Source organism: Lampetra fluviatilis, chromosome 38 (assembly GCF_964198595.1).
Source record: "Lampetra fluviatilis chromosome 38, kcLamFluv1.1, whole genome shotgun sequence".
Taxonomy (NCBI): domain Eukaryota; kingdom Metazoa; phylum Chordata; class Hyperoartia; order Petromyzontiformes; family Petromyzontidae; genus Lampetra; species Lampetra fluviatilis.
The window spans coordinates 11,159,360-11,185,941 of record NC_136312.1 but is presented as its reverse complement, the minus strand read 5'-3'; the positions used below and the strand labels follow the sequence as shown (position 1 = coordinate 11,185,941).

The window sequence follows — 26,582 nt, the reverse complement described above, 5'->3', positions numbered from 1 at the left end:
GAGAATGAAACATATTTCATTAGCTTGAGAGCAACATTGAGGTTTTGTCATGTGTCTTTGCCCACCGACGCAGCATCGCGTGCATTTATTTTATTGCGCGCTCCATCGCACGACGCTTACCCACGCGTGGCTTGGTAAATTAGACTCACACAGAGACCCATAGACTCACAGACTCACACAGAGATCCATTGACTCGTACAGAGACTCACAAGACTCGCACAGAGGACCATAGACTCGCACAGAGTCCAATTGACTCGTATAGAGGCTCACATAAAATGCAGCGCTCTATGGATGAGAATGGCTGTGGCGCTGCTACTGGTGGAGGGCAGCTGGAGTGAGGGAGTCCCGAGGGTGAGACGGGGGAGGCTGCGGTGGAGCGAGCGAGGGAGGGCAGTGGATGTGACCGGAGAAGAGGTGCACAATAGAAGCTCGCGGGAGAGGATGAAATCCGAGCGGCCGACCCCACGCAGTCACGGGTGGCTTTTGGCTTGGAAGAGGAAACTGTTGGGAGAAAGATCGTCGCAGGCAGGGGAGAGGGAGAGAGGGGGCAGATGTTGAGCCAGGAGCTCACCCAGGCAGAGGGAGCTGTGAGTGCGCTGCTGTTGGCAGGGTCGTCCGAGCGATTCCGTTGCATAAACCGCTTCCCCTGGGCTCCTCCATCATGCAACACTCGTAATTCAGGAGCCCGCGTTTATCGCATTAGACTTTGCATGCAAATGTTCTTTAATAAAATAAAGTTTAACAGTCCGTACGCCGTAAAATAAAACTGACATTAAGGCTCGCACAACAATAATTATTTTTCCCAGGAGAGCTATACACTGGCCTCGGATGAGTTATTTTTTTTATTTGTTACGAATGTTTGGCCAATTGGCTCGTAACAAGTTGCCTTTGCTTGTAGGAGGAAAGCAGCGGGGTGCGTGGAGACAACTTGCACCACATTGGAGGGGGATGACGCGGCAGAGGTCTGCGCAGATGGGTTCACGAACCCAGTTCCTGTACTGCCCCCCCCCCCCATCCACCTTGCATCTTCACCTTTACAAAGGCATCATTGGTGTTGTGTGTGTGGTGTGTGTGTTTCAGGTGGCCTCGATATACAAGCATCCCAGTGTGGGGAACCAAATCAACATTGTTCTTGTGAAGCTCATGATCATTCACAATGAAAGGGTAAGTGCTGCATTCGACGGCGGTGTGATTGCATTGTGATTCGTGTTTTATGTTCATCACAAGAGGTGGGGTTCAGTGTCCCCTCGTTATCCACGAAGGATACGTGCCGGAGATTCTCGGGAATTGCAAATGAACGCGGATAACGATATTGTCCCAGGAAAACCTCTCTTTTTAATGAATTGCCTTCAATGTCCTTCTTGGGCTGCGCTTTGTCCTCCACTCTCCTCTCATCTCACTGTGCACGACTTCGCACGCTCGCGGCTTCGGCAACTTGGGCTTCTGTCAAACCCCCCAATCAACTTTCTTTCTCGGTGAGAGGTCGCCCCCTTTGCCCCTTTTGCTGCCACACCAATATCTGCAATTCCCTTCCACTTGTCATCCGGGCTGCTCGCTCCGTACCCGTTCAAGCGCAGGCTCTCAAGACCTTCCTCTTCTCATCTTACTTCAGGGCACCACGGTGGCTAGGAGATGTCAACTACCTTGCCTGGTGTACAGGAGGTCGTGGGTTCGATCCCAACCCTGACGCTTGCTGCTGTATATTTGGAGTTTGCGTGTCTCTCTCTCTCATCATCATCATCACCGTGGCTAGGAGATGTTAACTACCTTGACTGGTCGTGGGCTCGATCCCAACCCTGATGCCTGCTGCTGTATATTTGGAGTTTGCGTGTCTCTCTCTCTCATCATCATCACGGTGGCTAGGAGATGTTAACTACCTTGCCTGGTATACAGGAGGTCGTGGGTTCGATCCCAACCCTGATGCCTGCTGCTGTATATTTGTAGTTTGCGTGTTCTCCCCATGGTTGTGTGGATTTTTCCTCCACATTTAGAAACACGCATTTAGAGTATTTGGCTGCCATGAATGTCCACGTGATGTACCACTTTGTTGTTGAGCTGTCATTTGTGGCCAGGTCGCTTCTGAATAATATCTATATAGCTCAGTGGGCCTTACCTGGTTAAATAAAATGTATTTAGTTTTTAGTTTAGCAACTAGCATAAGCCTGTTATGGTTGCCGATTTTAGGATTAATCTGAAAATTCAGAAAATGTGGCTTTATTACAATTACATTTTTGATAATCCTGAAAAAAAAAATTGGTCTTGGATTGAATCCGGAAGCAAGACACCACAGGAAATTATACCACCTCCGTGACGTCACCCTTTTCCACGCTTTCACCACCCAATGCAGAATCTCGTGGCAATCGAGCGAGGCACGTTTTGTGAGGGCACAAGACACCGTTGCACAATTGTTACGCAACATAAATGAAGTGGAAATTCGCAATTCTGCAAAAAAACGTTGAAACTGCTGCTTTTGACTTAACACACACACACATTTGATTAATCAAGTAAATTATCGGGATGACCAAAAAAAATAATCATCCGGAATGCAACCAAAATCTGGCCCGGAGCTCCACGGTAAACAGAGGTCACGAGGGCACTTGGTGTAAATCTGATCTCTGCTGTCTCCGCGGGGACTGCTGCCAACACTTTGCGGTGCTGCTCCAGACTCTAGTGGGTTTTTTCTGTCTCTCTCTGTTCTCTCGTTCTGCTGCCAAGTGCTTGCGAGTAGTTTCTTGGCAGTGCCTTTGTCATTTCTTTTTTGCTGTCATCTGGTCTATCATTGATTCCAGATTTGGTATTCATTTCGGTGTTTGTGATCACGTTCGTAACGTGCGTTTCTTGTCTTTTCACTCAACTGATGATAAAAAAGCAACGCTATTGTGTTGGGGTTTTTAATGTTGATGTTTACACAAGTCAAATTGTACGCACAAATTTCTCTTGATAGTTGTGCGATTATTTGATTCTCAATTAAAGAGATTCAAAGTTGCAATCCTGATCGGGGCTGATACAGCTCATCATCTCTCCACGGTTGATAAAATGAATACAGCACAAGGTGGAGCAAGCCCAGCTGTGCTTATATGAAGTAGTGTCCTTGTATTCGAAGTCACCCTTTGTCTGCCTCCCCCCCTGTCCACCAGTGCAATGTAATCATGTGCTGCTTATATTCGAACTGTGCTCTATATGGGGTGTGGTTGTCCTGGAGACCAGTAAAACCAGCTCCTTCCATACGAATGTGGACATTTCACTGCTTGCTAAGCGTTGTGTTTTTTAACGAAACGGCCAACTGGTCGCTGCGGCCACACACCACCTCCTCCCCCTCTCCACGAGTGCAGAATCAAAGACAACCCCCCCCCCCCACGCGGTGTGACTGCAGCCCACCCGAATCGGACAAACGGGACCGTCGCATCGCGAGCAGCTGCGTCCGACGCTCGCGCTCTCTGGCGGACCGAGCGGCGTTAGTCGCGGCTCCTCCCGAAGTTATCGCGTCGCTCGCAGGCCTTAAACTTGGACGTGTGATTTACACGGGCATTGCCGTACGCTAAGAAGAAGGATAATTCTCTACGATTCCGCGTACCACCCGAGGGGCGATTATTGTCGCCGCTGCTCTGCGTAATCCCGAACCGAGTAATTTGCAGATGTTGTTTCGGCATCCGGGGACGTGGTTTGGCCACTACCCCAGGTGCGTGCGTTAACGCCGCGTTGCCGCCATCCTCCCCCCCCCGCCCCCCGCCGTGTGCGTGCCCCGTGTTGTTCTCAGGAAGGCCCCTTGGTGAACTTCAACGCGGCGTCCACGCTGAGCAACTTCTGTGTCTGGCAGCAGAAGCAGAACACGCAGGACGAGAGCCACCCGGGGCATTACGACACAGCTGTGCTCATCACTCGGTATTCCATTATTGTGGTAAACCTCTCTTTTCTCGCAATCATCGTTCCTTCGTTGACCGCCGCCGTGTCCCCCCCCCCCCCGTCGCCCGGGCTCGCGGAGCCGCGCTTAGAAGGGCCGCTTGAGTCGCTCGCGCCGAGCCGACGGTTGAGATCGTAAGGCCGTCCCCTTGGGGTGTGGGGACACTTCCCAGCTTGGCGGTGTTTAGATGTCACGTGTCAGTCGGAGCACTGAGCTGCTGCCCCCTCCGGAAGCCTCTAGTCACTTTCGTCGACGTTTCGGCTGCCCGTGATTAAACCGCACCTCCGATGAGCACGGTTGGCTATGTACGGCATGAAAGAAGTTCAACATACGTACGTACGAACCGGGTTCGCAAAATTTGTTCGAGGGTCGATTCTCTCGGCCCACTCGGTAACGGCTGCACAAATCCCATCGTGTTACATTTGATGTTAAGGTTAATTAACCGTTTCAAGCTCTGATAATGACAAACGTTCGTTTTGATTGGAGTGCAATGGACGTTCTCTCTGGCGGGGGCATATAAACGGCGTGCGCCGAACGTGCGTGAAGCCGCCTATTGGAGAGGCTCCGGAAGTATCTCTGTGGCGTCACGCACGGTGCGAGGTCACGTGACACACGGCAGCGAAGTTGAAACAAATTTCCACTTGGCTGAGGAATGATTGGACGAGATTCTTACTTTCACTTGAGCTGAGACAACCACATTCGGTATATTCTAAAAGCCGTTTTTTCGTTTCCAGGTTAGTTTTGGCCATAGGCTTGTGCTGCAGATATATTGTGGAGCAGGTTGTGACATCCTATGCGTGTAGACATCCTGTGCATGTAAACATCCTCTGCATGTAAACATCCTATTTGTGTAAACATCCTATGCGTGTCAACATCCTATACATCCTATACGTGTAGACATCGCGATGTCTAGGTCACAGCAACTCGCAAGTGCGCCTCACATCACGGAGTCGCTGTGCCCTCACGTCGGCGTGTTTCCTGCCTCTGGCCTGGACGTGATGCGAGCTATCGTGCCCTCCGCCACAATTTGCCTCCCGCTAACCCCGCTTCCGGCTGTTTTTTTCGCTGCGTGATTTAATTTCGTCCTTAACGAGATCTGCACAATCCCAGATCGTTCCTGACGGGGGGGGGGGGGGGGGGGGCGATCGCAGACCGTGCGGTGAACCCAATTATTAATGGCCCGTTCCGATGTGCTTCACCGCGTCCATCGTTTAATATTCACGGGAAACGATGGGCCTGGGATGCAAATCGTGGCAAAATAAAATAACACATTCGAATCACGAACGCTCGATCTAGCGGACTCATCTGGGCCACGTTTATGATTAGAGCTGCCTAAGTTGCCCGCTGAGTGATGCTTTTCCACTGGAGATCCAGACACTGAGCCGTGCCGTAACGAGATGGCGCTGTCCAGCGTGGCCCTGGATCCCTCCTCCCAATGCACAGCTCAGGGAACTGGGCCCCCTCCTCCCTTTCACCCCCACTGCCCCCTCATCCCTCCCCCTCTCCAAGACCAGAGGAAAATCATCATAATCTTAAAAAAATCAAACGGATGATTTGGTGGTGGTGACGATGAAGGAGCTGCGTTGGCACGTGCGGCGCGCGCGCACAGATAGCGAACAGAACAAACTGGGCGCTTCCGTGAGTGACACCACGTGCCGTGCATGCCATTAAAATAAAAAAAAGTACAGAGTAGGCAACGTTTTGGGCCATGACCCTTCTTCACAGCGCAGAGAGGGAGAGAGAGGCCAGAAGCAGTACAGTAAATTGTATAATTTATAATTGTGTAAAAATAATTTTGAAGGCTAGAGTAAAAAAATTGGTTTAAGATATGTTTGGCTTTACTGATTAATGTCTAGTTTTCCTGAAATTTCCCACTGTTTATTATTTGATCACAATTATTATTTCAGAACACAACCTTCAAGGTGTCCAATGCGAGGGACGACGCCGATGACTCATAGCTGGAGCGCCGCTGTTCCATTCGGCATCTTCTGTGCACCCCCCTCCCCGTGAAAGACTCTTGATCGCAGTGTTCACGCGTGGCTGTGATCCCCGCGTCTACGAGCGGTCTCCTGCCTCCGTCAGCCGGCTTTCTGTTTCTCCGCTCTTTCCTCGTCGGGTGCGGGGGGTTTATGCGCGCGAGCTGCCAGGCTCTGCGGCGTCCCTCTGTTTCAGCCATCGAACGAAACGCGAGCACCGCATCATCGTGTGGCGCTCTCGGACGCCGCTTCTGCGGCTGTGTCGAACGCATCTTCCTTCCGATATTAGGAAGTCACTTTATATGTATGCACTTTTAGATCAACTCACATTGAAAGCTCATTTATTTAAGAACTAATTTTTTGTGTTTAGTTTGTTGTCCTTCTCCCACACCTCCGATGAGCACGGTTATCTACGTACGGTGCGAAAGAAGTTAAACATAAGCATATACGTACCCATCCATTGATCGTAACTATACACTCGGCTTGGTTATGCTTTATTTACCCATTGGATACTTTAGTGGTGATCATAACAGTTATGTTGCGGGCCTCTGTCCAGCCTCTGATTGATGGAGGCCCTCCAACTATGTGTCGGCCGTAGCATTTATGTTGATGCTGTTTGGTGTGCCCCGTGAGAGGTGGGTGGACCCTGGGACCGGTTCAGATATCACTCCTCACCGGTGTTGGCTGCGACCCAGGACTCGAACTCGGACTGCCGGTTCACGACGCCAGTTTCCCTGCCGCGCCACGGCATCGCTTTTTGTCGTTTACCCGGATCGCCAACGCGGGCCGACCCCTCCGCCCTTGCTCGCCGAGTCGACGTGCCACTGTCGTCGTGCGACATTGCGGCCGGGCGTTGGGCGCCACCGCCGGCGGCTCGCGTCAGAATCCCAGGCAGGGCCGGGTCCTGCCCTCGCTCTCCCGCAGGCGTCTGTCCGCCCGGTGCCTGCAAACCGGAGACGAGAGCCAGAGCCAGAGCCTGATCTCTTTAAAGGCCACGTGCTCACAGGCCCCAACCCCCTGCTGCTCGTGATGTCAGGTCATGTCACGCAAACGTTGCCAACTCTTTTATCGTCGAGGCTGTTATCAGGAGCGTGGGATCTTAGACGTTAATGAGCCCTGTGTGCCATTCTTCTGGAAGGCTCCTTCTTAGGCCTGGCCACTTATAAAAGAAATACTGGCTGACATAACGAGGTCCAGAGGGCATTGGAATATTTACGAGGTATTAGATTATAAAGATTTGTGATGTTTTATTTTTTTGACGACCTGAAAGTACATACGGACCCTGCTGTTTTTGTTGTCTACAATGTTGTCATCTGGCGCAGATGCTTGGCCTTGTGTAGTTTTGTTCAGGGCACCATTTAATAATTCAAGTATGAAGTCATCTGAAATTCCCTCTTCTTCATCCGAATTATGGTTTGATTCTCGAGGAGTACGATCACATTTTTTTTATCCCCACAAAGTTTTTTGGCTCCAATTTCAAAAGTCTTCATCTGATGTGGATTCACACGGTACCTAAATCCAACTGCACCTTCAAGTCGCTGTGCACAAACATTGGACGTGTTCATGTTGCGGAGAGAGGCGGTCACTTCCAGGCAGAGGAGAGAGGCCTTGAGCCTGGACTCGAACACGGACCGGGAGTCTACAGCATGGATAATAATAATAAAAAAATACTTACATTCTATGTCACGCCATTCATGCGAATAGCATCTCATAATGCTGTACATTAATTATATATGAGGACCATTTCCCATATACAGCCACTACCCAAGCAAATGAAAATCCTCAGAAAAAAATGTGACCTCGCGAGAGGGACACCTTTTTGTCTTGGAAACGGGGATGATGCTGACCCTGTGCTTGATTCCCGTGCGCCTGTGCCTGTTGTGAATCTTTGTTTTATTCCGCAGTGAGAATATTTGCAGAGCGAGGAACAAATGTGACACCTTGGGTGAGGCCTGCTTTTTTTTTTGGTCGTCATTGGCCATAGGCATGTCAACACTTCCCCAATCATTCACAAAGGACAGAATTATCGGCTACAGTGCCTGTACATGGGGGGGGGAGGGGTGGTGGGTTAACTTATGGGAGAGTAAAGGGATTGCTGAGAGGGATCTCACACTATTAACAAAGGTGTGCTCTAAAGTATTCCGTCATATCCTGGTGAAATGAAGGGACCCTGGCTCAGCGTGTCTCTGTGTGTGCCCCCCAGGTCTGGCCGAGCTGGGCACGATGTGTGACCCGTACCGCAGCTGCTCCATCAGCGAGGACAACGGGCTGAGCACGGCCTTCACCGTGGCGCACGAGATTGGCCACGTGTGAGTCGCGAGCGCCTGTGACGACGACGACGACGCGACTTCTCCCCGTGCGGCGATCTCCGTGTGGTGCTCGGCGTGCGGTGTGCCGCTCGGGGTTCCACAGCTTCGGAGCGAGACTGCGGCGGTGGCGTAATTGTTGGCACGCTGGCCGCACCGCCGATATGCGGGCAGCATTACAGAACAACCCTGAAGCTTCCGCAGAGGCTATTGAATGGCTTTATCGAATCTAATTTAATATTTATAGACAAAGGTCCCCCGTATAACCGGAACAGACTCTTGGGGCAAGTGCTGTTAGCGAGCACCTATGAAGGCCGGCACAGCACACGAGGGGCTGGGTGGCCAGCACCACGCCCGACCACATTTGTCTTCTTAGTGGCGATGTTTACACACCGCACCAGGTATTCATTTATGGCCGAGTCGACCTGGGGGGACGTGGGGGGGCCAGGACCGGTTCAAATAATTGTTACCGATGTTGGCCATGAGCAGGAATCTAACTCGGGTCGCCGGGTTCGTAGTACAGCGCGCTAACCACAGCGCCACCGCCTTTGCACGTACAACGGTGCAAATCTCACCTTGCCATATAAAAGATGGAGTCTGGGCTTGCAATCGATTTCCCGGCGTGGCATTTCAAATAATGGGACATTTTCTGAACCCCCCCCCCACCTCCTCTGCCTCACGGTGGGAATCTTGAAAGCTCGGCAGGACTTGGAGCCTGAACGAGTGGCCACCGGAGTGTGCGATGACGACACTAAGTGTGATCCCCCCATACGTGTTCTCTGGGTACGACAGCTTCCACCCACCCTGAAGAAGCCGCGAGGCTTCGATCCGTCAAACCCATGTCCCCTGAAGGTGTCACCGTTGACCGTGCCTCTCGCTGTGCGTGTCTCCCAGGTGTAACACACGCACAGTAGCCGCATCTTATATTAGTTGTGACTAATATAAGATGTGTGTGTGTGGAGCGGTGGTGGAGCGGTTAGCGCGCTGCACTACGAACCCGGCGACCCGAGTCCGATTCCCGGTGACGGCCAAGACCAGCGACGATTATTTGAACTGGTCCTGGGCCTCCCTTAGGTCGACTTTGCCTCAAATGAGTACCTGGTACGGTGTGTAAAAACAGCACCACGAGGGAGACAAAGGCGACCAGGCGTGGTGCTGGACACCCACTACCTCGTGTGCCGCCATGCCGGCCTTCATAGGCACTGCCCGTCAACAGCACTAGCCCGACAGTCTGTTGAAGGCTACACGGGGGCATCTTGTTTTTGTCTCCCAGGTTTAACATGCCCCACGATGACAACAACAAGTGCCGTGAGGCGGGCGTGAAGGGCCAGTTCCACGTGATGGCGCCGACTCTCAACTACAACACGAGCCCGTGGACGTGGTCTCGGTGCAGCCGCAAGTACATCACCGAGTTTCTTGAGTAAGGTGCCCTTCAGACAGAGGTGGCGGCGGCGGCGTGCTCCAGAGGCAATTAGAGACTGCCCTCGATGACTCGTCGTCGTCGTCATCCGTCATGACCATTCCACTGCTTGCATGAAGGCCGCTTAAAGCTGCCACCCGAACCAACTGCCTCTCGCGATCCTACGACGCGTCAATCCATCCAGTAACCGGCACGCGAGATGGGTTTAATCGCTCCGTGCCTCCCCTCCCGTCAAGACGTTTGGGACGCGCTCCGTCCCTGGGTTGCCACCCCCGTCGCTTCTCTCACCCCCCCCCCCGCCATCATCCATCGTCCTCTTGTCGCGAGCGTGCCCTGCCATCCCCCTGCCCATGATCATTATTATTATTAAGCTGTGCGCGTTCGCTATTTGACGTTGTTCCTCTTTGGATCGATCAAGCAATTTGATTATTTTGCGTGGCAATGTCCGCCCTCAATAAGAGTGGGCATCGCTGCGGCGCTGAAATGGAATGGGGGGAGGAGGGGGTGCATCGAGTGGCATGAAACAGAAACCCGTCACGACCTCGGCGGCGAACACCGACTGAGCAAAGTGAAAGGAGCGCGCAAAATAAAGCGCAGCCGTGCTCTACGAATAGCACAAGAAAGATTACGTGGAAAATCTTAATAATAGTAAAATACATGAAAAATAATAGAGACGGGTTTTTATTTCAAATTCAAAGTGTCCTGTCTCTCGGTATGAATCCGAGGGTGCATCTCTCCCCACGCTTTCTTCGCTCGACTTTACACCGGCACTCTGCGCGTAGTTGTTGCGCGGGTGGCCACAATTATTTAGCGTCATTTGGTGCGAGCGCCACATTTCTGTGGCGCGGAGACCATCGTCTGGAGGCGCCGCTGCGTTTCCCAACACGAGCATCGATTTGGCGTTATCACGGCGCGCGTAGATTCGCCAATCTGTGAGTACGTTTTTTATAATTTGGGGTGCCGCGGTCGGGTTGGAGGGAAGAAGGTGGGGGCGACGGCGTACGGACACAATTTACTCGCGTCATCCGAGCAATAGATCAATTATCAATCGCGTTGGTCACAAAAGGCCCCCCCTGGGTGTTGAGATTCAACATTGAATTCCCTGCACAGAGTGGTGATCGATACATTTTCATGGACCCTGGGAACGGATGATGTGGAGGGGGGGGGGGTCTGAGTCACAAACCCCCAACCGGGATTCGAACTCTGAACCCACCACCCCCCCCCCCCATTGCACTCGACGGTGCTGCTGAGTGGCGTAGCGTTGGTGATGTCATTGTTGTTGATTGACCGACGTTATTGTTGTTGATCGTGCGTCGTCGTTGTTGTCGTCCGCCACCGCCGCTGCCGCTGCTGCTGCGTGCCGTCGCGTCCCGCCGCCCGCAGCACGGGCTACGGGGAGTGCCTCCTGGACGAGCCCGTGTCTCAGCCGTACGAGCTGCCCAAGCAGATGCCCGGCCACCTCTTCAACGCCAACAAGCAGTGCGAGCTCATGTTTGGCCCGGGCTCCCAGGTCTGCCCCTATATGGTGGGTACGCTGCCTCACCCACCAATTTTTAAATCTATTTGTCTTTATTTATTTATATATTTTTAGATTTTGCCAGGTAAGGCCACGCTGAGCTGCATAGCTCTTTTTTTAAGCCGTGATTTGACGATCACAAATGATGGCTCAACGAAGTGGCTTATCGTGTGGAAATGTATAGCAGTAGCCAAATATTCTTAACGAATGTTGATTGTAATAAATGTGGAGGACCCAGACAAAATCCACACGACCATGGGGAGAACATGCAAACTCCAAAAATACAGTTTAACACGTAGACTTTCGTGACCAATATTAGAGGTTTTTTGGGTTAGATGGCATAAATATAAATGTGTCGTTAAACCCGCCAATTCGTTACGAGTTTCAGCACACCGGTGTGTTGGAGAGTAAACCCACAACATTTACAATTCGAGTACCATGACGTTTCACCAGTAATTACGAGCATCATCAGGCGACAGCCAGAGTTGTGGAGAAATCCTCCTGCTTCGTTCTATAAATATACAAGCATCGCGGGTCGGGATCGAGCCCACATCTGCTGCCTACCAGGCGAGGTAGTTAAGAACTCGTCACCGTAGCGCCTTTCAATCCGGGGGGGGGGGGGGGGGGTTAGTGGGAGGAGTGTTGATGATTCGCCGAAACTCGATGACAGCAGCACCCCCGGTTTATGTCGGCGGCAGGAGGGGATGCAGTTCCTGAAAGGTGCGACGACGAATATCGAAGCGACGTGAATCAAAGAGATTTACGGGGTAGTGTTATTTAGTTGGTGGTGGTGGAGGCGAAGGACCAGAGGCGACGGATAACGAAAAGGATCAACGACGCCATAGAGCGACGTGAGAGAGCGTGCGCGTGTGTGTGGGAGGGGGTTGAGGTGACGCAACTCGAGTGGCGGTGTGAATCGTAAAAGTGACGACTTGTTCGCGAAACGACGTTTAAAGGGGTGGGGAGAGGCGTAAATTGTGGCGTTGCAGCACTCTGCAGCGAGTCAACGTCACGATTCAATTCGTTAAAATCGATTTTCTTTTGAAACCGTTGCGTTGAACGTCGCCGCCACCTCGTGGCCGCGAGGGTGTCACGTGAACGCTCGTCATATACCACGTGTGTGCACGAACGAAACACATGTTTGTACACGTGCACACACACACAATTCCCCCCACAAATAATGGAACGGTAAAGTTTAGCGAGATACGGTGTAGTACTTCTATGACGCACACCGTGCAGTGAGATGGTGGGGTGGACAAATAACTAAGGGTATGCAGCCGTGTCACTGTATCATTCCGCGTGCTGTATCGCTGTACCGCTCACAGTCTAGCAGCTTTAGAAAGTAGATATTTGTCGACTGCTCAGAAACCTCGTTATAATGGCGAGTGTTCCGCGTTATAACGCGCACGATGTGTGAAAAGTGCTCCCTGATGGAAGGAACCACGTTACATCAACACCGCGCGTTAAGCGACGACTTGCCATGCAAGGAACGTTTCATTTAACACTTTTTTTTGGGTCGGATTGCTTAAGTCAAATGTGCGTCTTACACCCTCCTTAACGCTTGTGTCAAACCGTTGATGTATACCAATGAATAGCCACATTTTCTAAAGCTGGACAATTACCGGATAACTGACATCACATTTGTGTTATTCAGATGGTTTAATAATTTGGCTGCCTAATTACTGAGAACTCCAGGGACTCATCTACTAACGAAGGTTTAACTTACAAACTTTCAGAGTTACGAATAAACCTGTCCGTATGTCCAGTTGCCTGCTCAGACCGAGAGTCTAAAGTTCAACCACCGCGCAATAGATGGCGGTGGTGGCATCTACATCTGCAGAACATGAAGAACCAATGGCATCTACATCTGTAGAACATGAAGAACCAGTGGCATCTACATCTGCAGAACATGAAGAACCAGTGTCATCTACAGAACGTGAAAAACCAGTGGCATCTACATCTGTAAAACATGAAGAACCAGTGGCATCTGCATCTGCAGAACATGAAGAACCAGTGGCATCTGCATCTGCAGAGCATGAAGAACCAGTGGCATCTCCATCTGCAGAACATGAATAACTAGTGGCATCTCGATCTGCAGAACGTGAAGAACCATCGGCATCTACATCTACAGGAGATTATACAACTTTTAAAGACATTCCCCGTAATTAGTGTACATGCCATACAACGCGTTTGCAATCGACAGGAGTAAAGTAAGTCGAACAAATCGACGTACGAACAGACCTGGAACATAACGAAGTAGAGGAGTCCGTGTATAGTGGTTTGCTATATGGTCCATAGGTTGGGTTGGGATGACCACAATCGCACTGTGGCTTGTCTTTTAATTCTCAATTAACATTTTCCGTACATACATAGTATTTCTCCACAACTCATGCTGTCCACCTGATGATGCTGGTTGTTGTAATTACTGGCGAAACGTCACGGTACTCGAATTGTAAATGTGTGGGGTGGTTTTCTCTCGAACACGCAACCGGTGTGCGCTGGACTAGTAACGAATCAGCACGTGTTTGTTTACGTGATGTAACCTTATCAATGGGCTGTGTTGGGCGGTGGCGGGTTTAACGACACACATTTATATTCACATGATCTAACCCAGCAAGCAAAAAAAAACCTCTCGTGGATAATTCTCGTAGCTGGCCCATCGTTGACCTGTGGACGACGCATTTGACCGCGAGCGACCGCTGACGGTCGTGCCTGTTCCCCTCCCGGCGGGGACGCGTTGTTGTGCCTGCCCCCCCCCCCCCCCCCCCTTTTTGGCTTCGGTGCGATGGGCGTTGCACCGGCCGGGCACTGGCGACCTGGGGGGAGAGCAGAAGCAGTGCAAGCGTCTGTGGTGCACGAGCGCCGAGGGAATCCACAAGGGCTGCCGCACGCAGCACATGCCGCTGGCCGACGGCACGGAGTGCGGCTTCTTTATGGTAAGCGGTGCCTTCCTAGCAGAAGCCGCCGCTTTGTCTGGGAGGCTCAACCGTGGGGCACGGGGTGGGCTGGGGAAGCCCCCCCCCCTCCCCCGACGCCCCTTTCACTTTTGCACCCATTGTTTCGACTGCCTCGACGGGAGATGGGATTGGAATGCCGCTGTCTGGATTGCGAGTCCGGCGTGCTAACCATTGCGATGTGGAAAGCGTCCCAACAAACTCATAAGTAATGATAATTTACAGTCATTTGTCAGTCCCACCACTGGGTCTGTGGAGAACAATCTCATTATTACCCAGAATCCTCCACGACGGCATATGATGCGTTTTAATGTCATTCTCATTTGTACGTGAAGATGAAACCAGAACAACTCTTGTGTACACATCACATTGTGTGGGTTATTAATTACTTTCCTTTTTAATGCCCCAAGGTCTTGTCCCCCCTCCCCTGCCTCCTACCTCTCCTCTCTCATCTCGCTCGACTCTCCGGCCACGTGGCCTCTGTTCCAGTAGCAGTGAAGGGCTCCACCTTCTGGGGAGGAAGTCGCTCCTTCTCCGCTGTCTGCTCCTGTGTCTGAAAGGCTCTTCCCCGTTGAACTTTGTACGGTTGAGACTCCACTGCTGGCCTAGTTCAATGTCGAGACTTGCTTTCACCTGCATAGCGCTCGTTATATTTTCCCCTTCCCCCTGTGAAGCGTTTGGACGCCGCACAGATGGACGGACATCTGTGAACACCGACTGGACATCTGTGAAAAAGAGCTTCATAGCTCATTGAATTCCTCCAGCCTAAACAAAGATTGTGTCTGGAGATTTAGTCGCCGTTATGCATGAATGTACATGAATGTGAATTGCGTTTCCTCTTCGGTGAGGATGTCGTTGAAAAAGAACCTCTAACATTTTATTTTTGAGCGTCCGGCCGTCTGACGCTGGTGCTTGGCACCGCTCGCGCGTGTCTGCTGGTGTGTGTCCGCTGGTGTGTGTCTGCTGGTGTGTCCGCGCGTGTGTGTGGCCGCTCGCGTGTATGACCGACAGCACTGCGTGCAGGGCATGTGCGTTGCGCGGGAGGCGCCGGCACGCGTCGTGGACGGCAGCTGGGGCTCCTGGGGGCCCTTCACGCCCTGCTCGCGATCCTGCGGTGGCGGCGTCCGCTCCTCGGAACGCGACTGCGGCAAGCCGGAGTAGGTGCCCCCCGCCGCCGCCGCCGTGCCCCCCCCCCCACCGCCCCCCCACCGCCCCCTCTCTCCGCTCCGTGGAGACGTCGTGCTTGCCACTTGGTTGTGTGCGGTGTGGTGCTCCGAGTGGCGTGGTATTTTTTGGGGTTGTGCCGCGAGCGGAGCGAAACTTTGGACGCCGTGCTGAACAGCGGCGGTGGCGGCGGTGCGACCGTAAAATTCGCCGGTGAGCCACGCCGCGCCGGGTCGCCGCGCTCAGCGGTGTCACTCGCGCGTTAGCAACGTCACACGGAGCGAACGTCAGCTGGAGGATTGGACCAATGCCTTGCAGGGTGGCTGGTGTGTAGAGTGTGTGGTGTGGAGATGAGTAGAGTGGATAATGATGGTGGTGATGATGATGATGACGTGGCTTCCGTGTCACTCAGGCCTCGCAACGGAGGCAACTACTGCGTGGGGCGGAGGATGCGCTTCCGCTCGTGCAGCACCGAGCCGTGCCCCAAAGGCCGCCGCGACTTCCGCGACGATCAGTGCTCCGAGTTCGACGGGCGCCACTTCAACATCAACGGCCTCTCCCCCACCGTGCGCTGGGTGTCCAAGTACAGCGGGAGTACGTTGGGCCGGCTTGCGAGAAGAACTCGCGTTCGCGATTCGCCCGTTCGCGTGGCCGACATCTTGGGAGCGATTATTATTATTTTTTACTACACAGGCAGGGAGCGATGGAGGGGAAGGAGAGGAGATAGAAGACGTTAAGGGCGTTCGAAATGGGATTGAGGAGGAATAGAAGAGGGGGGAAGAAGAGGGAAGCAGGTTTGAGTTGCCCTGGGGGGATGGAGTTGCAGAGAGCGGGGAGCGCAACAGCTCGTTTAACATTAAGATGTAAAATAAATGAAAGTTATATGCACCCCGCGATTCCTAAAGTGAGGGACAAATCCAACCCCTTCCCTGCCCCCCCCTAAATATAGAAGTCAAACTCTGCCTATGATAATAGGGTTTTCCCCCCTTTTTCTGGCAACAAAACTGAAACATGTTTTACAAGGATTCATGTCTACATTAACCACAATACTTGCAGTCAAATGCAAACAAAAAAAACACACTATGATAATATATGCATTGTCCTTGAAACAGATTGGTCCACACCAAGGGACGGCTTTCTTTTGAGCCTCGACCCAATTGGTGCTCGACCAGAGAACGCCAAAAGGCGTACTAAGATCTGCCTATGATATTGTCACGGCCAGCGTGCATCACTGTGTTTGTGCGCGGTGCATTGGGGGACAGTTCTGCTGAAGGACCGCTGCAAGCTGTTTTGCCGCGTGACGGGCACCACCGCGTACTACCAGCTGAGGGACCGCGTGATGGACGGAACGCCCTGCGGACCAGACACCAACGACATCTGTGTGCAGGGCCTGTGCCGGGTGAGCACGCGGGAGTGTTTCGCTCGCACGCGCCAGTCACGACGATCTCAACTTGTAACAGCGCCGCACGGCGGCGTAGCGATCGGCGCACTGGACCCATGCCTGTCAACCCCTCATCAGTGAGTTTACACCTCGTAGGCTTTCGCGACCAATATCATCCATAATGCAGGTTTTTTAGGTTCGAGAGCTCTTCGGTTGAATTGCATTTTCGGTTGCGGCAGTTGAAGCAGCGGAGCGAGTTTCTCAAATCCACCGCCACCTCCAGCAGTGTTGATGGACACCGCCTCAGTTCGTCGATTGGCAGGTCACGTGCGGTGTGGCCTCCGTTGAAGAGTGTGGATGCTCCACACATGTGGCCACCGTTGAAGAGGAGGCCAAAAGAATATCCCCCGGGCGGGGGGACTCTCTTGTGGGAGGCCACTTCCGACAGCAACGGCGTGGCCAGGCAATTGCAGGGCTGCCCCTTTTTACCGTGACCTTTTCCGTTCACCGCCAGAAAGCTGGCTGTGACCACGTGCTCAACTCGAAGGCGAGGAAAGACAGGTGCGGTGTGTGCGGAGGGGACAACTCATCCTGCCACACGGTGTCGGGCACCTTCAACAGCGTCCAGTACGGTGAGCCTGCTGCCCCCCTTCCCTTTCGTGTTCTCTCTCCGCCGCGAGTGTCGGCGCCACCCGATGTGCTTATTTTAGGTTGAGAATAAAAGCTAGGGTGTGGCGAGCGGTCGGGGCACTGCGCTGTGAGCCTGTTGACCTCAGTTTTGATTCCCCCAGCGATGGCTAACAGTGATATCCCATCTCCTCCTTGGTCTCCAGCGCCCCCTTCAACACACTGACCAGCACGGTGAGGTCTGGTAAAAGAACCCGCATGGCCAATGGTATCATACAGCACTAAGAAGCGCTGTACGTTATGATGATGGTTAAATATAGGGCAGGCCAATCTTATTCATGGCGACATTTTAATTATTTTTCCAAACACTGGATTGGAGACATGAAGGCATAAAAATTCACGAAGAAGTTATTAACCATCTCAGATTGGCTAATTGACACAGTTGTTACACCAGACGAGTGACCCGCACTACAGTTTCACGCCTCCCATTAGCACGGTTGGCTACGTACGGTTGCGAAACAAGTTCAACGTACATAACGTACAGGGTACGATCCAATAACTCCGAAAAGAGGGTTCCAATTTGGGCTCCAGATAAATATTGGCCCAACTCGTGTGCGGCGTGTTCATCGGACGAAAGGAAGGAAAGAAGAAAATGCATTTGAGCGACACAGCTAAATGATTGTTTGGCACACTTTTGATGCGTCCCGAGGCCCCGAGTTGAACACGGAGCCGGTGCCCCGCGGTTTGTGGTGACCGCCTTGCCGGTAGAACCACACATCGGAGGTCGAGGGTCGCGCGCGTGGTTTGTGGGACGTGATTAATTATTTTTGTTGCGGTGTCTCGAGGGCAACCCCCCCGCGCCTCCTCCCCACAAGTTCTGTGATTTGCCGCCCAGGCCATTTGGTTGAGGGGCCAACCTCGTGGCCAAAAAAGCAGTGACAATGCTGGTAAACCGCAAACTTTGTTCTTTTTGCCAGATGGGCTCTGCCTAACATTTTACTTGTTTGGCGTCACGACCTGAGTACCCTCGCCCCGTTACGCAATGTAGAATTCTGCGCCGTGGAATCGAGTGTTGTTGTCATCCCTTCCTGTTTTTCACGTGAACCTCGAATCTTTTTGTTGTTGTTGCTTTACAAGCAGTGACACATCTGGAAACCGGTCGAGTTTGGAGGGAAAGCCTTCCTTGGTTGTGGGAGATATCCAGCATGCTGCAATTAATACAAAAAGTTAACAACTGCATTGTAAACATTCGGTTGTTCCGGGTCGAAATAATTTTTACTCTAAAATAAAATGTATATATATTTTATTATTATGATTTTTATTTAATAACCTTTCACCATACCCTGAGTTCTGGCTTACTTCTGTATGGCTTCCAGATGTTTTGTTGTCCTTTCATGATAAATGGATGTGTAAAGCGCCACGTATGTACGAATGTATGTTGAATTTCGTTCGCACTGTACGTAACCAACCGTGCTAATCAGAGGTGCGGGGGAAGGGGCACAATAAACTAAACGCAAAAAGCAAAAATGCGACTGCAAGTCGCGGCCTATTTGAATTCACAGCGCACAAGAATCTAACAAGTGTGTTGACATTGGCACACTTTTTTGCATTACAGTAGTTAATAATGACACAGGTTAACGGTTTTTCGGTTAACGTTTCGACTCCCATAGGGTCCCATGGTTTCGACTAAAGTAAAAATGTTGACTAGCGGTATGCTTACATTGGGCACGTGGTGGCGCCAATTTCTGCCAATCCGAGCGCTCGTAAGTGGGGCTGAGCCATGTCCTCAGCCAATCAGTGACGCCCATATATGAGCCGTTAATACCTCGAATGGCTTTGATTCATTTTAATGTTTTATGTTTCGGCAGTGGATTTTTACTTATTTGTGAACTTAGAAGTGAATTCAATTCGACAGTTTTATTCGTTTCACAGTTTTCGTAGAACCGATAAAAAAGTTAAACGAGGGACTACTGTGTATGTAAAATAAACAAACAAAAAGTAAAGCCTAATTTTGACTTAAAGCTTTCGTGACTGCAGGAATTCATATTATTGGATCTTTCGGTAAAGTCACATAGATAGGTTCATAACAAAAGGTTCAAAGAAAATAACAAAAAAATAACTTGAGTCAAGACCCAATAATATGAAGCGTGACTTTTTCAAAATATTTTTCTACCACTTAGAAAATGTACTCTTTTCACAGGAACACATTGTATATAAGATAGCGTAGTGTTGAAGATTATTCTGGTATAGTGTGTAGCATACATGTGCTGTCCCCCATTATGCTATTACTACATCAACATTGTAACATAATAATTCTAATCTACAGGAACCTTTGCACACACACTCCCTGTCGATCAAGACAGTTGTTAGACTATACTTCACCACAATGGTCAACGATGGTTTGGGACAAGGAGGCCCAGGACCAGCTGAGACGTCACTCCGCTGCCCTGTGTGCTGTAATACCATGCTTATATGTACGTACTTTGAACGTCTTTCGTACCGTACGTCACCAACCGTGCTAACCGAAGGTGCGTGGGAAGGACAACTAACTAGACACAAAAATCACTTCTAAAACAAATGACTTTTCAATCTGGGTGTGTGTCTGTTGCATGCCTTTTGCCCCTTCTGCCTACCGCGCACTAGGGTACAACGAGGTGGTGAGGATACCCGCAGGCAGCATGAACATCGAAGTGCGACAGCACAGCTACTCGGGAAAAGCCGACGACGACAATTACCTGGGTAGGGACGGGCGTTGCTCTGACCTGAACCAAGCCCGCGAAGCGTCGTATGGAAGCTGGGGGACGCGTAGCCCCGTCGAGGTGGCGTTGCCAGTTCACCGATTCACTCCGGCCACTCGCTCGGCGGCAGTCGGCTATCTCCTAGTCACTCTTCTACAGCTACTTGCCGTGGTTTTTCTTTACCTCTGAACTTCACTTTTCATTGAGTCATTGATTCCTCCAGGACTTGGGCTACCAATATGGACTGTTTCGTCTCAGCCACATTGTTTCACCACCACACTGCAGGTCACAACAACACACTCACCCACTCACCACGCTGCAGGTCACAACACACTCACCCACTCACCACACTACAGGTCACAACAACACACTCACCCCCACACCCACTCACCACTGTGCAGGTCACAACACTTCTTCTCTTGGTCTCTCTTCCCTTGCACTGCTCCACTTTGGAATTCCTTCCCATCATCTCTTTTCCCAAGCTCGATTGTTTTTACTTGAATATTACAGTTTTTTTTTCTTTCTGGGCAGCGATGTTGCAGTTGGTCTACAATGAGCAGGTCGCATGGGGTGGGGTAAAGTGTGGGTACCCTCCCCCACCTCTTCCATGATGTTTGGCCGGCCGAGTGAAAAGTAGGCCACATTCACTACAGCTCCCTCTGGCGGAGGCCCTTGCGCGCCAGCAGTTGTTGTGAGCAAGACATCGCAGGGCTGTACCTTTGCCTTGGGGGAACACGCTTTTTTTTTAAGTGGAATTTGTAGATTAAGTTTCACACGTGACTGTGTGCGCCCCCCCCCGTCCCCGTGAGACAGCCGTGCGGAGTGGACAGGGAGGCTACCTGCTCAATGGCAACTTCGTGGTGAGCGTGTTCAAGCGCGAGGTCAGGGTGCGCGACGCCACCATCGACTACACCGGCTCCGACACCGCAGTGGAGCGCCTCAACTGCTCCCAGCGTATCGATGAGGAGGTCGTGATCATGGTGAGTGAGCGGCACACGCGTTTGTGTTAGCCGCCCCACAAAAATGTTTTTGTCTAACAATGAAATAAAAAAAAATAAGAAAATGTCGGCCTTGCCAAGCAGTGAAGCGAGAGAAAATTGGACCCGCAGCTCTGGGCGAATTGACAGCCCCGCCGCTGCGTGGGCCGCGCGCACCTCCGTGTCACAGGTGCTGTCCGTGGGCAACCTGCACAGCCCCGATATCCGCTACAGCTTCAGCATCCCCACGGAGGAGAAGGCCCAACGCTACGCGTGGGACACAGACGGGGCCTGGCAGGAGTGCAGCCGCACCTGCCGGGGTACGTGTGTGTGTGTGTGTACGTGTGTGTACGTGTGTGTGTACGTGTCTGTGTGTGTGTACGTGTGTGTGTGTACTTGTGTGTTTAAAGTGTGGGGAGCGTATAATTTAATTTCCTGATGCCGCGTTGACGGTGGTCAGTGGCCTGTCTTGGGCAATGGCCCGTCTCTATAGCACGTACGAGAGCAGTGAAAAAGGACCATTATCTGAAAGCTCACCTATTACATATTTGTTTTGTGGTGTCAAATGTTTGGCGTGTTTGAAATCGATTTCAAATTGTGGATCGCCACCGGCGAGCCGGCGACGTGGGGTAACGAGGCGGCGCGTGCCCCTCGCGTGCAGGGGAGCAGCACGGGAAGGTGGTGTGCGTGCGGGAGAGCGACCGCCTCGTGGTCTCGGAGCAGCGCTGCCATCACCTACGGCGGCCGGAGCCACTCAGCCAGGGCTGCAACACCGAGTGTGAGCTCCGGTAACTCCATCCATCGCACCCCCCCCCCCCCATCGCACTCCCACCTCCATCGCAATTCCCTCATCACACTCCCACCCCCATCGCACTCCCCCCATGGCGTACCTTCGGGATACATTCCCGATTTCTCAGTCTGAACATTGGGCCCGAGACGCTAGGGATGAGAATTGGATGCACATTATTTTTACTAGATTTAGGAATATTTTTTTATCGAGACAATTTAACATTTACAGATCGTTTAAATTGCGTGCTAATGGGGGTATAGCCCCATGCTCACAACGGTGACCTCACCCGATGGCATGCCACACTTTTTTGCGGTAAAAGTGCCGAAGTGAGGGCATGTTGTTGGGGACATAACCTCTAGAGGGGGCCTCTAGAGCTGCCTTTATTGGAGGCCTCTTTGCCAGCAGCGGCATGACTAGGAAATTGCAGGGCTGCACCTTTCTTTCTGGTCTTTACCAACATGATTATTACCGGCTGGTGTAATAAAAACACCATGCCACGGGGCGTCTGTTTCACAGTGGGGCGTCAAAGACGCCCATGACGTCATTCGCGAGTGTCGACCATTGTGTGCCTCGTCAGGGCTCACATTTGTCGAATTCTAAAATGCCGCCGCCGATTACTCGATTGGGATTCTAATAATAATTGAAATGTACAATTGAGCATTCCATCCTCGGATCCCAGTGCGCAAATGCGTGAAAAGCAGTGAAACAAAAACAGAACCAGGGGGCAAGCGACCAAACTGGAGAGGGAAGGCCACTTTAAAGAGATCGATTTTCAAAGCAGACTTAAATATATCTACCGACTCCGGTTGCCTGATTTCAAGTGGCAAGGCGTTCCATAGCTCAGGTGCCACGCTAACAAAAGCCCGATCGCCAAAAGAGCGCAACCTACAACAGAGCAATCGTCGCCCCCTTACCGGCAGCAGGCTAACCCGGTCACTTGAGTCCCCCTTCCCCCAATTGTTTCAACATTTTCGCTCCGCCTTTCCACTGATCCACTTTGCGTTCGTCTGCCTCCATTCCCTCTCGCTCTCCCGCGCGTGTTTAACGCAACACGGCGACTGTCGCCTTCTCCGTAGGTGGAGACGAATTAAAGATTTGGTTCTTATATAGTCGGCGAGCAAACTGTCCTCGCATCACCATAGCCGCATCCGCTGTGATAATTTAAATAACCCGCCGAGGATAAATTTAACGCGTGGGGTTATTCCCCTGTGCGTAATTCGGTCCCGAGACCCCACCCAGCGCGCCATCGTGTTCACCATCAACCGTTTGCTGTGAGAAAGACCTTCTCCGCACCTTCTCCTGCTCGCAGCCAGATTTAATTACTTCACTGAAACAACGATGACGACAAAAAAGCCAGCGCCTTCGGATGTTTGCAGCACGCCTCCGTGAGATGCGTGGGCACGTGGCTTGGCAACGCCTGTCAGAGGTGTTGAGCGTCGTTTTTTGTTCTCGTGCTTCCATATGAAACAGTCGGCGCGTTCGCGGGAAAGTGACGCATCGGGATTTAGTCCACCTTGACCTGTCCGCAGCGACCCACCGCGAATCTGATGTACGTCTGTACACAGTACGTATGCATCACTGCTGATTGTGGAGTCAGGATTTGGTTCGGGCAGTACCGAAGTTGAAACGCTGTTGAAGCGGCGTGGTGCGCGGTGCGGTGTGTGGAGCGGAAAAATGCCACAAGAGTGTCACGTGCTGGCCCCACCATCCCAAGTGTACAATAATAACACTTGCTTACTCCTCTTCGCTCCCTGTGGAGCATAAGGCCGCAACAAGCCTATGGCCATGCCGGACGGTCTTTAGCAGCTTTCTCTGCTTCACCCCAAGACAGGCCCCTCATGGTCTTTAGTTGGTCTGGAACGGTACGTCGCCAGGTGGACTTCGGCTTGCTCCGTGGCCTCTTCCCTTGTGGTGTCCACCAAAGGCGGCTTTCGCTACGGACTCGGGCTCCATTCTCAGCACGTGTCCCAGCCACCTGAGTCTTCTCTCCGTTATGTCCCCCCGCGTTATGCAGCTTTAATCGGTCTTGATGTACAGGTCCCGGTTCGAAAGCTTGTTTGGCCAGAAGATGCGACAGGTTTTCTTCAGGCGGTTGTTGTGGAAGGTTGATAGGGAGTTCAAAAATAAGAATAGGTTTTACCCTTTCTGGCAATAAAACAGGTGTTAAGATATTCAAGCACCAAATAGCAACCGTTTGCAAGGAATCAAATCTGCATTCACCACACGTACTTGTGGTGAACATGCAAACCAACATGCTTTGATAATTTCTGCATTGTCTTGGAAACTGATTGGCCTACACCAGTGACAGCCTTCTTTATGACCTAGTTTCACCAGTGTCAGACCAAAGAACGCCAAAAAATGGGACCAATAGGTGTTCGCGAACAGTGCTCGACCTGACGTTGTATTCAGACCACAGGGGTTCCTTTGCGGATGTGTTCGTGAAATTGATGTATTGCGATTTATTGGAGATAATTTGCGAGTGGTTACATTTAGGCTAGCGGAATGAACGAGGTTGCGAACACGAGGTCAAGGAAAACGAGAAGCGACGCAGTGGAGACCGTGAAATTGATCGTCAATATCGGTGGCCATGATCAATCGACAGCTGGATGAAAGCCTCCCAATTTTAGTTTTAAAAAATCATCCTGAAATAGCATCGTTGCTGAATTGTGATCAGTAATCAAATCACGTGCCAGTGAAGTGGGCAGGAGAGGGAAATATTCATGCTCTGTGTGTGTGTCTATTTGATCTGTGCCGGGGGGTTTATCTCGTTTCGCTGTGTTAGAGGTTCACTCCAGAACACACGCTGGTGAGTGGCCGCACCTCGCAAGGCATCGTGGGTTGGGGTTTATACGGCATTCCCGCTTAGAGAGGCACCCTGTATTGCACACTGATGTGAAGAAGCCATCTGTGCTGGCAGCTGCCTGGTGATGCTGGACCATGGCCACCAGCAAAACGTCCGTCCCATGTCGTCAAACTCGCGTGCGGATCACTCTCCCGCAAAAACACCCGGTGGTGCTGCTGAAGCCGTAATATGCTGACACGTTCGGTCGTCACGTGACAACTTTATTCATTGGCCGTGTCGGGTGGAGGAGGGTGTACGACACGACATTTTACTTACACGGCGACCCGTGCGGTCGACCTCTTGGCCCCACTTAGGGCCTTCCTCTTCTCCTCTGGCCACGGGTGCCGCCCTTCTCTCTGCGAAGGGCGGCATCCCAGATGTAAACTACCGTGCCTGGTATGCAGGTCAGGGGTTCGATCCCGACCCTGACGCCTGTATATTTGGATTTTGCGTATCTCTCTCCCCGTGACCGTGTGGAATTTTCCCCCAGGTACTCCGGTTTTTCCCTCCACATTTAGAAGCATGCGTTTAGACTATTTAGATTAATTTGGTGCTATAAATGTGCAAATGATGGGCCACTTGGTTTAGCTTTCGTTTGTGGCCAGGTCACTGAATACATCAGTGTACATCAGTGGGCTTTGTCTGGTAGGATGGGGATGGTTTAGTTTTATTTGTATTTGTTTGGGTGATTTGTTTACCTTTCTTGTACTTTGCACTGCAATCGTGTTTGTTGTACTATTTGTTGTTGTAACGTTCTTACCTGCCCCTACTGGACATCTGTGAAAAAGAGCTTTATAGCTTATCGGATTCCTCCAGTATAAATAATGATTCTGAATTCAACTATTTCAACGCCGTTGCGTGACTCCACGTGCCGTGCGGCCCCCCCCCCCCCCCGCCACAGCTGGCACGTGGCAGGCCGCAGCGAGTGCTCGGCCCAGTGCGGGCCGGGCCAGCGCTCGCTGGAGGTGCGCTGTGTGCGCTACGGCCCCGCCAAGGCCCGCTCCGACGTGGTGGACGACCGGCACTGCGCCGAGCTGCCCAAGCCGGCCGCGCGCGAGCCCTGCCACGGGGACTGCCACCTCACCAGCTGGCAGTACACGTCCTGGTCGCAGGTGAGCTCCTCGCCCCCCCCCCCTCTGGGCAACGGCGTTCGTCGACGGTTGGATTTGATGTTGCTCCTCGTTAGCCCCTCGTTAGCTCCTCGTTAGCTCCTCGTGAGCTCCCCGTTAGCCCCTCGTGAGCCCCTCATTAGCTCCTCGTTAGCTCTTCGTTAGCTCCTCGTTAGCTTCTCGTTAGCTCCTCGTTAGCTCTTCGTTTAATTCCTCCCCCCCCCCCCCCCGCCCTTTTGCCACCGCCGTGGGACACTGGGTAGTGCACCGGGCTTGTGATTCGGAGGTTGCCAGTTCGGATCAATTCCAGTTGAAACGAGGGCACAAGTTTCTTAAAGCCCCCCCCACCCTCTACCCTGCCCCACTGCCTCGGTTCGCCGCAGTACGTCGATCGGAGGGTCGCGTGTGGCGGGTGTGAAGTGTGGGTGACTCCGACCTCTTCCAAGATATCGGGTGAATGTGGAAGAGTCGGTAAAAGGTGGTACCCTCTCTCTCTCTCTCGGGCTCTCCACCAACAGAGGCGCCTTCGGCAGCCGTGGCGTGACGAGGCTGTTGCAGGGCCTTGCGCCCGTTACCTTTGTATCGGGTCCGTAGATCTCTATTTCTTTGTATGTTGTGGATGGAGAGATTGACGAGCCCCCGCCCCCCCATCCTAATCCCGACCCTTGCCTCCCATCAGCAAATTGGCACTCGGTTAAATCTGCTCGCTTTGAAGTTGTAACTTTCAGTCCAAGGTTACGCACGGGGGTTGGGTTGGACTAGGAGCGGGGGTAGCTGCATAATGGATAAACCTCGGCACACGCAGATAGCCAACGCACACATTATGCAAGGCTACCTTTGAAATTCATGCACAACCTAATTTAGATGCTGGAGAAAGCTCG

The 26,582-nt window shown here is 52.0% G+C and overlaps 1 protein-coding gene across 1 annotated transcript in view; it reads left to right on the top strand.

Annotated features, from left to right (window-relative positions):
• The window catches only part of LOC144945648 (A disintegrin and metalloproteinase with thrombospondin motifs 9-like), an 82,276-nt gene that overhangs the window by 35,839 nt on the left and 19,855 nt on the right, over positions 1-26,582 (top strand). Inside the window, exons 5-20 of the mRNA XM_078874199.1 lie at positions 1,081-1,164; positions 3,758-3,882; positions 7,782-7,822; positions 8,081-8,186; positions 9,457-9,603; positions 10,987-11,128; positions 13,951-14,055; positions 15,085-15,230; positions 15,650-15,831; positions 16,500-16,636; positions 17,133-17,250; positions 19,889-19,984; positions 20,797-20,963; positions 21,151-21,280; positions 21,622-21,748; positions 25,494-25,704. Of these exons, the coding sequence (XP_078730325.1) occupies positions 1,081-1,164; positions 3,758-3,882; positions 7,782-7,822; positions 8,081-8,186; positions 9,457-9,603; positions 10,987-11,128; positions 13,951-14,055; positions 15,085-15,230; positions 15,650-15,831; positions 16,500-16,636; positions 17,133-17,250; positions 19,889-19,984; positions 20,797-20,963; positions 21,151-21,280; positions 21,622-21,748; positions 25,494-25,704 (2,064 nt within the window). The remainder of the gene's footprint in view (positions 1-1,080; positions 1,165-3,757; positions 3,883-7,781; positions 7,823-8,080; positions 8,187-9,456; positions 9,604-10,986; positions 11,129-13,950; positions 14,056-15,084; positions 15,231-15,649; positions 15,832-16,499; positions 16,637-17,132; positions 17,251-19,888; positions 19,985-20,796; positions 20,964-21,150; positions 21,281-21,621; positions 21,749-25,493; positions 25,705-26,582) is intronic.